We start from the raw sequence: 12,552 nt of genomic DNA on the forward strand, positions 1-12,552 counted from the left end.
GACTGTCGTGTTGTTAGAATCTCAGGCACACGCCACCATGATCCAGAACGTTTTAAAATAGAATTGGTATGGGCCAGTAAGTAGGTAAAGACAGTTGCTGCCAAGCCTGATGATCTGAATTTGATCCCTGGGAACAACATTTACAAGGAGAGACTCCTGAAAGTTTTTCTCTGACCTTATGTGTGCACCATGTGTATACTTGCATACACATATGCAAAATAAATGAACAAACTAATAAATTAAAAATCTAAATTAGGCCGGGCGGTGGTGGTGCATGCCTTTAATCCCAGCACGCAGGAGGCAGAGGCAGGCAGATCTCTGTGAATTCGAGGCCGGGCTGGACCGACAGCCTTCAAAACAATACAGAGAAACCCTGTCTCGTAAAATCCAAAAAAAATCTAAATTATATGATTTTGTAATCCAAGCTATTTTTATTAGATAAATGTACTTTTAGTAGTACCTGTCCCTTGGAAAGATAGTTTTTAAAGATTGAGTGACTATATTCTGCTTAAGGAGGAAGGCATTTAACTACATTGTAGTTAGTGTAAGAATGTGATTGTTATATAACTCTACTACCAATTATCAGTCTAAAAGTAATGCAAAATTAATTTAGATGAGGAACAGGAAAATCATGTCTTCCAGGCCACATCTGGCACAATGGCCTATGACATGAGGCTTTTCTTACATTTTCAAATGGTTGAAAAATAGTAACATTTTGTAACATGCAACTTTGATGAAACTGAGTTTGGAGTCTTAGTGTGCTGGAAGATATTGGCATCTGCCTCCCCCTATTAGTTTTCTTTTTCTTTTTTTTTTTTAATTTTGTTTTGTTTTGTTTTTCAAGGCAGAGTTTCTCTGTGTAGCTTTGGAGCCTGTCCTGGAACTTGTTCCTTAGACCAGGCTGGTCTTGAACTCACGGAGATCCTCCTGCCTCTATCTACCAGCCCCTATTAGTTTTCATACTGTGTATAGCTGCTCACATGATAAACAGCAGAGTGGAGCAATTGCAACACAGACCTCAAGTGACACTTGTGGCCATACTGCAGCTTGATATGTTACAGATCCCAACCTGTTCAGCTCAGGTTGGACTTGAACTCACAGCAAACCTCCTGCCTCAGCCTCCCACATGCTAGGATTACAGTTAAATCAACAAGCTTGGCTTCACAAGTTTCATTCTTTGTGAGTAGTACATACCCATTATATCAGGATAAATGGACCTTAGATATGTTATGCTTTGAAGCTTCAGTGGGGTGTGAATTATTTGGCATCATTTAGACACAAAGCAGCTATACCCTTGTCCAAAAGAAAAGAAATAACAGTATGCATTGAATTACCACACCAAGTACCTGCCTCTACTGTAAGCAATTCAGAAAAATTATAAAACCTAAGCCAGAATAGCAAATAAAACAAAAATAAGGCTATAACTTAAGTCCAGAAATGACTTTTAGCCAATTAAAGAAAGCCATTTACTGTTGCTGAGTTAATTGTTTGAATGTAGCAACTGAAGAACTGTATCCAGAGAAAGTAAACATGTTTCACAGGCTTGGCCTTTGGCAAGAACAGTTGTTCAGCTAAGGACAGTGGGAGCAGTGTCAGTAGGCAGCTGAGAAGGTAAGGGATTCTGCCCTGGCTTTTAAGGGGCTGACAGATGTTGCAAATACTGCCCAGTTCTTTGAAGTTTTGTGACCAGGCATTAAATATAAATTTTAGCCTCCGTGACTACTCTCTGCATGGAACTATGAATGAAAAAGGAGCTTCAAAAGCAGTATAATGCCCAACTAAAATAGAATTTGCTAAATCTCAAATGATTTTTTAAAGCAGAGGGCTTAGTTGAACCTGTCTATAAAGCTTGTGAAATGTAAAGCATTTGAAGCTTATGCCTGTTTACTGTTATTCAGCAATGCCCTGCAAAAGGTTATAACCTCTCATACATGACTTGATCAATCATATCTGTGGGAAACTTCATTTGCCTTTGTGATTAATAGTCCTCCAGTTCTGTGAGTTTTGTCAGCAATTGAGGCTGAGATCTAGCCGGACTTGTACCACCTAATTTAATTTATCAAGAGTAAAGTTTGTAATTTAAGAATGTAGTCTTTAAAAGTGTGTGTGCACAAGCATGTGTGCACTCATCATGGAACACTTGTGGAGGTCAGAGGAAACTTCATGGAGTTGGTTTTCTCTACCTTTATGTAATTTCTGTGGAGATTACATTCAAGTCATCAGGCTTTCAAGGCAAAAACCTTTACATGATAAGCTTTATCACGGTCCTAAAGGTTCTATTTTTTAGCTTTTAATCCAATACAAATTTTTCTCAATATGAACCATTGTTAAACATTATTCTGAAATACTGAATAACCTCAGAAATTGACTTCATGAGGTCTTTTGACTTGATGTCTTTCAGAAGTTCAGTATTTTGGGGTATTATTGCAAGTGCCAAGGGAATATGTCCACATCAAACTATTTACTGCAGTTAAGGAGCTTCCACCAATAAAACTAGAACCTACTCATGTGCCCTATATGACAAACATCAGGAAAAGAATCTAATCCTCTGAAAAATGCCTTCCTGCTCCTCCCAGAAACCAGGGGTTGCCAAATAAAAAGCCCAGTACCAGGCATGGGACACCTACCCCTGAGTTGTGAGTCAGGTGTGCTGGAGACTCGTGGTCCTGCACCAGAACTTGATGGTGAGACCCTATTGCTAGAGACACCACATACTTTGGTCATAAGACATGGAGAAATCTAGCTGAGTCCAGGAAGCTTCCTACTGATTGGCTTTCAAAAAGGTGCTATGTAGGCTATTGTGGGTGCAGCGGTGGGGGGAGGGATGTTAACAGTTTACTTAGATGTGAACAATGACCAGGTCAGCAAGATCTGCCCAAAGGTGTGATAGTGGCATGAATGTCATAGGGGTAACCAAGTATCTTCCAATTGGCATTAAGGCCTGCTCCACAGGAGGAAACTCATGACTGGCACTATAAATCTGGCCAAGAACCTATGGTTGGGGAGCTCATGGGTACCAAGGGTGAATGTGCTATTATTCTGCAAAACAGACATATCAAACTGCAGTCTAAATTCCTATCTCTATACCTATCTCAGACTTGAGCAAAAAGGTTTCTTTATGTAGTGGATGGTGATTAAGGCAAAAACTCACAACTGAATGCTCAGACATAAACAGGACATCAATATCACCACCACTACCGCCACCCCACAAAGCTCAGGGACCATCACAGAAGACGGGGCAAGAAGATTGTAAGAGACAGAGATGGGGGGGGGGGGGATTAGAGGAAGGAAGTGTCTGAAAATCATAGGACCACTACACTCATAAACTCATGGCAACTGTTTCTGTCCCACCTGGTCCCATTTAGCCCCAAATAAACATACAGAGGCTTATGCTAATTATATCAATTATAAACTGCTTGACCAATGACTTAGGCTTCTCTCTTAATTATTAACCCATAATTATTAATCTGTTTTTCTGCATGGCCATATTTACCATCTTATGATCTACATGGCATCCTGTATTCCCTGTAGCTACATGGTATCTCTCTAGCAGTTCCTCTCTGCCTTCCTCTTCCCAGAGTTTTCTTTATCTGGTAGCCCCGCCTATACTTCCTGCCTGGCTATTGGCCAGTGTTTTATTCATCAACCAATATATTAACAGCATACAGAAGAACATCCCCCATCAAGATAAAGTTAGTAAACATTTTAAGATGGAGGAGGTGGCATGAGCTCCCACCCTTAGTTGAGCAGTTATCAACAACAGATAGCTTCTGGGAAAGGGCGTTTTTTTTTTTTTTTTTTTAAAGGATAAAGTCCCTGATAGGTCATCCATGCTCCAGCGGATGGCCCCATACCTAGGAGTTAACACAAGCTGGATGTACTGGGTTATTACAAACGAATGACATGAAGTTGGGACAGAGTGGGGAGGTAGGGAGTGAGTCTAGGAAGAGTAGTGTGGAGATGAATATGACCAAAACATATTGTATGTAATTCTCAAGGAATTAATAAAATGCATTTTAAGTGTCTGCTAAGTTATGAATATGCTTGGTTAATGTTCTAGTTTCATTTTTCTGTTGCTGTGGCAGAAAGCACCTTATGGAACAGAGTTTATTTCAGCTAATACTTTGAGAATATGGTCCATCATTGTTCGGAAGTCAAAGCAGGAACTGCACATGGCTAGCTGACGCATCCTCAGAGAGAAGCGCAGAGAAATGATGCCTGTGCATGTGCTTGCTTGAGCTTACCTTGCTCTTGCTGCTTAGCTCAGGGCCCCTGCCTAGGCAAAGGTGCTGCACACAGCAGACCAGGCTTCCCACAATAACTTGAAACAGGTCCCCCACAGACATGCCCACAGGACAACACTATAGACAACTCATCTGTGACGCTTTCTTCACAGGTGTTTCTAGATTAGCAATGAAAGCTAACCATCATAGTTGATATCTCATGTTCACAGATCGAGATCAATATTTGATAGAATTTGACTATTTAAAAAGATAGTTGTAAAGGTAAAATGTGGAGATCCTCATTACAGATGATTAATAAGTGTTAATTTTGATAACATGAAACAAACCTCCTGTTAAAGACATTATCATGAAAATTGTACTTAATTATATCTTGACTCTTATCAATAAAATTGTGGAAAGTTTTTTACTTTCATTATGTAAGTATTACACAGGGCTCTTAATTTGTTACTTAGCCTTAAAGGCCTAAAACACTAGGTGGACCTGTGATCTAGAACATTAATTACAACCATCAGATGCCTGGTGGGCAAATGTAAATGAGTAAAGGTAATCAAATGGTAATAATGTGAAACACAGGGAGGTTATAAGAGAAAACGTGGGTAAAATGTAAGTATATGCAAGTGTAAATTAAAGTCCTATTTTTCTATATATAGGCATTTAAATACAATTTCCTCTAAAACAATTCAAGTAATATAAACTGATACACACAAATTATGTTATTCACTAATATGTGTAAAGTGGTAAGATCAGTCTCCATTTAGTTATCCTCTAATAGACAAAATATGCATTGTGATTATAAGCGAAAAAGAACATTTACTTGCTTTCATAAATGCTGAGCCCCTCCCTCTCCTTTCCCATAGAGTCTAAGTGACCTGATCATTTAAATCTAGGGTCACCCTAACCTTTACTGATGATTCCTAGTACATGGATTTTTGATGAATCCAGTAGAAAACCATAGCTGGGATGCACTGATGTCCAATGTTTAAACTTTATTAGTATTTTGATAAATTTTCTGCCACCTATTTGGATTTTAAATGCAGTATGTGGTACCGACAGCCCACAGCAACTCCTAGGAGCTCTTATGAGCTCCTTCCTGAGTCACATGATTCAGGCCCACCACCAAGGCGTCTTATGATGCACGTGCATTCCAGACCATTATTTTTGCTTAAAGCAATGCAGTTAGTAAGAGTCATTTTCTATATAATGATCTTGAGAACTCTCGGAATATCAACAAGATCATCCGTTGACATCATTTATATCCCACATAGAAGTTAGACACTTGTTCTGTAAAACTTCTGGAAGTCTTCCTAAAGAGTAATTACTGGCTTTATCACAGCTGATATTTCTAGTCTTTTACCTCTGGAGCAGAGGTTCTCAGCCTGCAGGTCGAGATCCCCTTGAGGTGCCCCATGACCTTTTCACAGGGGTCACCTGAGACCATCAGAAAACATATATTTACATTAAGATCCATAACAGTACCAACATTACAGTTATGAAATAGCAATGAAATGATTGTATGGTTGGGTGGCATGAGGAACTGAAGCCTCACCACTTGGGTTGTAATCTAGGCTCTGTTTTAAGGTGTGTTGGGCCCCCAGCCCCAGACCCCATAGGGTCGCTGTGAATAGCTGTCTTCCATCTGGGGTTTTTCCACTGTGCTGTAAGCCTGTATATAAGGCTGCTCCCTCTCTACAGACAGGGAGAGGGAAAAGGAGAGGGAGAGGGAGGAAGTACAGTACCTGACACAAATGTTGTACAATGTTTCTTTCAGTACTAGTATTACAGAATAGATACTTACATAGATGAAAGACTGTGCACTACCTCTAGTTGGATCTCCCTGGGAGGCTGAGAAATAATTACAAGATTTAATTTCAGATATTCCCATTGCTTACTAACATGATCTTTATTTCATTTACCTAACAGAATCAAGTAAGGATTTCTAAGGCAGATGCAAAACAAAGCTTGAAAACCTTTGAAACATTTATTAAACATTTATTAATGAGTTCATTACCTTTAGGTACATTAATTTCTGCACACAAGTGTAGTGAAGTCCTAATCATAGGTTCATTGTGCCATTTCTTTCATCAGATTTACAGATGGGATTTAAAAGCATGAATTCTCAATTAGCAAAAAGTTAATATAAGGATATAATATGCACTGGAGAGTGGTCAGAACTGGATTTGGATTAAGAACTAACCTATGGTCTAATTCTAACTCTTTACTGATTTACATATATAACCTTGGCTTATTCAATGTCTTAGTTTTCTCATTTATCTAAGATGAGAAGTGTTGTAACAACCAGCAAAGAAGTGGGGTGCCACAAGACGCACTGAGATGAATCCCCACTTAGTAAAATAAGATGGCACCTATACAGATGGCTATTATACTCTAATGTAACCACAAGTCTTGATTTATTTAACTCTCCACCCATAAAATTAGCATCTGTTGTGGCAGAGATTTGATAGACAACCCTTTAATTTTCTTGAAAAACTATGTTGCTCATCCAGGGTTCTACATAACAGATTCACTCAAGGCTGGAGCTAAGCAAAATCATGAGTACAATAAAACCACTTGAAGTTTTGGTGGAAAACTACATCAGTCTACAATTTATGCACAGAGAAATTTCACTTAAGTGGTGCCTTTTCCAGTCTCAACATCTCATCATAAAATGAGCTCACATTGGCAGTGAAAGGTGGCATTGAAGTATTAAATTTTATTAGCTTACTTCTTTGAATTTGTCATTAAAACGGGTTAATGCTGGGCTCTGGTTTATCATGAGTGGAATTCACAGCTGGGAACCACATTAGGTTTGCCTCACTTTGCACTGCACAAAACAGGTCCTGAGTTTCTTACTGCTGAGGAAGAGTCATCATCACAGGTCAGGCTTTACTTGATACAGCCTACTGGTAGGAAGGAATATATCCACTTGCCTGGACCACTATTAAGAAGACATTACAAAAAAAAAAAGCATAAGTTTTATAAGAAAAATATAGACTTGGATATTAACACTAAATGTTATAATAAAAAAAGGCATTTGGAAATATGTTCCAGAAAAACACTCATAAGAAGAGAAAAACCACAAAATGTACCATAAAGTCAAGCTTTATTTAAAAAAATTTTTATGTCTGTCAACTCCATACATAGGGAAATCATTTATTCCTTTCCTGTCAGATGAGGTGCAATGCTTCAATCCTCTCTGAAGAACAGAAGTAGAAAATAAAGCTCTTCCAGAAATCTACATGCAACGTATTTCTCAGCTTGGTTCAGACTGTAATAAACACCTGGACACAGCAGCCAGAGGTGATGCAGTCTTGCAGCTGTGTATGCCGGCATTTTACAAATCTCTTTACTTTCAAGCCCCTTAGTTTGGCTCCAGTATTCAAATCTTATAAATGAGAAAACACAGGTTTATCTGGGCTGCCAGAAGAGCCCACTGAATGCATCTTGTAGCGCTCTGTGACAAGCGAGAGAAGAAGTATATCCACCAGCAAGGTCCTGTGGAGAGGCAGCTCGGACATGGTTTAAATACCTAAAAGAAAACAAGAAAGTGTACCATGTGAAAAACACGTTAAGTCGGTGACATTTTACAAAGCAAATGCAAAACTGATCCCAAGTTTAAAAGGAATTCTGAGGTTGAGTTGTTCAGGCATTTATAAATGAACCACTACTCCATATATGGGGTGTCTAACTACTACTCAGCTACAAAGGACAGTGAAGTCTAGTAACAGTTCTGAAGGCTTCTAACTAGTACCTTTTGATGAAATGTTAAAACGGTCACTGTTTCACAATTTCCAGTGCTGATTTGTTTCGTTGGCTGCTGTCCTTTATGGTATGCTCTTAATAAACACACCATTATGCTACTAACAGTTTTACAAAGGCATTTTCAAGCAAACCCTTTAATACTGAAAACAAAAGGGGCAGGGAAGGGAGTACACAATAGTTCAAAATCACCCCAGTATCCCCAAAGCTTACTGTCTCCTTCCTTGCAGGAAAAGAAACCTTAGAAATGACATGTGCAAGAAATCTGAGAGTAGGTATAGGAGAATTTTGAACTGATTTCAAAAGATAGAATAACAACGTTTCTTCAATTTCACAGTCTTTGTACTGATGAAGAATTCCTGCCTTCATAAAAACAGACAAAACAGGCCTAAAAAAAAAAAAAAAAAAAGACAATTGGACCAGACGAATGACTTGTCAGCATGGCCATCACCACTGCAGGAAAACGAGTATTTCCAGCCTTGCTTTAATGCCTCTGTAGGAAACCACACCGTCCCTGGAAACGAAGCTGCTTCCGCCACTTTCAGAATTGCAGGTATGACAAATGGGTAAGTCAGGGAGCAGGGCGCTTTAATAGCTTGGAACCCTTTCTACTCATTCATTCAAACTTCCTGTGTCAAGATCTTAACGCATGAACAACTTCTTATTTCTAAAAAATAGCAAGGCAGGGTTTTTGTTCGTGTTTATATATAATAAGTTTGCATGATTAAAATACATATGGCAATTTGAGGGACCAAATAAAAGAAGTTGTCAAAATGAAACAGGCCAAGCTCTTGGAACTGGCAATAATTTACACATTACACAAATAATGGTCTTAACTCAAATCTTTGCTTTTCTGCCAAGGGTGAAAGTCAAAGGAAAAATGAGAGTTTATTGAGCAACAATCTGTAATTATTTGGGTAGTATATTTATAGCATACTCAAAACTTATATATAAGTTATATAGAACACTAATAATGGATATTCTATGTAATATAATTATACATATTACATATAACTATAATATCTCATGAATTGTATATAAGTGAAAAATTTAAGGGATAAAATATTGATTATGTCATCATATACATCTTCAAGAATGCATCCTACTTCGGTAACTAATATCATTAAATGTCACTGATGAATTCCTGGTAGAGTCTAAGGTCTCACAGGAATTAAACAAGAATTCATTAAATCTACCACATGACTACAAAGTTATTTTCTTAGTGCCCTCCCAGAGCACAATACAATGCCAGCTGTTAAGATTTTGATGGATAGGACTAGGTTTGGTGGTGCATACTTTTAATTCCAGCACTCAGGAGGCAAAGGCAGTGTACCTCAGAGATGCACTCTCTGAGTTCAAGGCCAGCATGGTCTACATTGCAAGCTCAGGGCTAGTCAGAGGTACAAAGTGAGACCCTGTCACAAAAGCCCAAAACAAACAAACAAGAAACCAAAAAGGATTCCTACTAATGAAGAAAAAAGGTAAGTGGTGAGTTACCTCAGAACATAAAACTCAACTCCGATCACTGTAAACTCTATGATAATGATAATCACACAAATAGTTAATAGTTTTATAGGCAAAATTGAATTTAAATATTCTATTCTGACCAGCTGATGACACCTTCCTCTCCTCAGATCCTCAAAAGAAGGGTGGAGCTCTGGTTCCATGTAGCTGACACCCAGCAGAATACAAGCACCACAGTATTTGTCAACAGTCAGAGAATGACTATCACAAATGGAATTGCTTTTCACAGTTGTAATAAAAACCAATGTGCAGCTAACTATTGATTCATTGCATTTGGTCTGGCTCGCTTCTGGGAAAGTTGAGTCACACCATTTCTGGCTTGGCAAGTTCAGTATAAACTTGCAGGGTGCATACAGCTTTTTATATGTTATGCTGAGAAACCCGAAACAGCTGCACTGCTGGCAGGCAAACGCAGGCCCAGTAAAATACCTAAAACAGTTGCATCTTCTAATTTATGACTGTGCACTGTTTCCATAAAGAGTATATAAAACAGTTCAGCTTTTATAAGGAAAATGTAATAAACAGTCATACTCATTGAGGCCATAAATGCATTTTTTAAAAGTTTATCTAAAATGATTAATTAGTGTTTGAAAAATAGTACTTCTTGAACAGTCATAATCCAAAGCAATGAGCAAATATTGTTAAATTTGAGTTATTAATGGTAAGTTGTATGATTCTCACTGCCAAAATAAGTCAATTAAAATTTCTTTGCATAGCACTGAAGAAAATACATTTCCCTTCTCCAACCATTTATATTAAACATGTCTGGGACTAAGGCCTTTCAGAATCTTCCCTACTTATATTGCTCTTTTTGATCTCCAGGGCTTTATGTAACTTTTACTGTTAAGTGTTTCAAAATATTTGAACCAAGGCAATCCGTATTGATTCCATTTAAAAATATAGTTCATTCTTACTATTCAGTTGTAGGATTTTGTTTCTAGGTGTTTTAATTCACTGTTTAAACCCTTTAATTATTGTGGTATGCCAAAGTATTTAAGGATCTGCCACATTGAAACCGGACGTCAAGAATTTAGTTTTCGTCTACTTTTCCACCTTATTCCACACCTATGCTTATTCTTCTATAATCATTAAAATGACATCTCTTTGGGTTACCACAGAGGTCAGCATAATTTTATGTATAATTTATGTAACAAAACGAGGAAAGTATCTTAGGCAAATTCATTTCCAGAAGTCAAGCTTTGGGGCCTGGACATAGCAGCTCTACTTAGCCAACACCAAGACATCTATTTCTGCTTTTCATGATGTATAAATCCTATAGGTAGAAACCAGTGTGGGGTTTTTTTGATAACATATCATTAGTTTTACTGAAAACAGACCAAATTCAGGTTTTTAAAAAATCATTATTTTCTTAATAAAGCATAACGGTATGTTTTCAAAACCACGTAATTCTTATACATGTATAATTCTTATACAAAGGACACCTTGAACATTAGCTTACGCTCTCTGCCTAAAGTGGCCTTCCTTTGCCACTATGCATCAAAATCACTAGCGGACTCTGGAGAAGGATGAAGAAAAAGAACAGTGGACCTCAGAGAAGAAACGAGTTGGACATTAGACTTGTGGTTGTCCTGGACTTCGATTAGCATTTTTAGTAGCTTTTATTTCCCAGTAGGTGGTATAATTTTCACTTTTCTTCAGAAAGACTTCATTTCCTCAGGTCCTGACACAGAGACTCTGAGATTACTCTGACTATTTCCATTCCCTTAAAAGCCTGCAGTGACCACTGGCAGACAGCCTGTACTCTGTTCCTTTTGGTGCTACTCAAACCACGCTCTCAGGAAGGGTCAGAGGGAATCAACACTAAGAGAAACACCAGTCAGAGCCTCTTTGTGACAACCCCTGGAGCATGGCAGCTCCGAATAACCTACAAGTTTTAGAGTTCACGTTAGCTGCTTTTTTAAAAATTGCCAGTCCTGTGAAGAATTATACTCAGAGTGGGCTCCAAGTTAGAAAGGCAGGGAATCCTACAGAATGGGACTTGCTTTTCACAAACAGGGTGAGCTTTCCCCATGCTTTGAGTTTTGAGACATAGTCTGCCCACATTCCTAGGGCTGGCCTCAAACTGCCGAGATCAAGTGATCTTCCTGTCTACAGGCTCATTGCACAATGCCAAGCTGCAGGGAACGCATTTAAAGTTTGTATTTGATGCTATTGTGCATTAAACAGACCTGCCCCATGCAGTTCTGTGTTCCCACTGTCAAGACTAAGAGCTCTTAGAAGTGTAAGGATTTTCCATCCCATGGGCTAGGGTTACTTGTTGGTAGAATACTTGACTAACATGTTCAAGGCCCTTGTTTCAATCCCATGCACTACACTACCTCCATGAAAATATTTAGGCATGGCTACAGAATATTTTTATTGAACCAGGAAGGTAACTGTCGGTAAAGTGCTTGCTATACAAGCTGAGGACCTGAGTCAATTCCTGACACATATATAAAAAAGACAGGTGTGGTGGCCCATACTTATAATCCCTGTGCTAGGAAAGACAGGAGGATACATGGCTCACTGTTTGGCCAGCCTGGCTTAATTGGTGAGCCATGCCAATGTGAGACCTGTTTCAAAGGAGGTAGATCATTGGCCTCTACATGTGGAAATGAAGACCACATACACACACATGAAGGACATTCACAAAAATAATTAAAAACCCTGAGCAATAGTGTATTCAGACAACTACTATTAAAATAAGATATTCTAAAAATTAAATTTTCACTTAACATGTGCTAGCCTAATCACAACAACAGAATAACAATGAATGGATAATTATATGAGCTAAGATAAATGGGGATGGTACTATGATTCAGATACTGGCCATAATTCTACAGGTAGTTTGATTAGAAAAACATGTGGCTTCATGAACTCCAAACAACAATACAAAATGAACGGAAATGACTTCCACGGATACTTATCATGTTACTCTTTACTGGTCTAGCCAGTGAATGAGGATGCAAGGTGAATAAGCTAAATAGTAAAGCAGTTTCACATTTATACCAACATACTCAGGAACCAA

General features: G+C 38.4%; 1 protein-coding gene across 1 annotated transcript in view; it reads right to left on the bottom strand.

Moving 5' to 3' along the window:
- Window positions 1–7,327: 7,327 nt before the first annotated feature.
- Window positions 7,328–12,552, bottom strand: part of Mnat1 (MNAT1 component of CDK activating kinase) — a 158,587-nt gene continuing 153,362 nt past the window's right edge. Inside the window, exon 8 of the mRNA XM_040742941.1 lies at window positions 7,328–7,770. Coding sequence (XP_040598875.1) covers window positions 7,650–7,770 — 121 coding nt within the window. The 3' untranslated portion in view covers window positions 7,328–7,649. The remainder of the gene's footprint in view (window positions 7,771–12,552) is intronic.

Source organism: Mesocricetus auratus, unplaced genomic scaffold, assembly GCF_017639785.1.
Source record: "Mesocricetus auratus isolate SY011 unplaced genomic scaffold, BCM_Maur_2.0 Super-Scaffold_15014, whole genome shotgun sequence".
NCBI classification, from domain to species: Eukaryota; Metazoa; Chordata; class Mammalia; order Rodentia; family Cricetidae; genus Mesocricetus; species Mesocricetus auratus.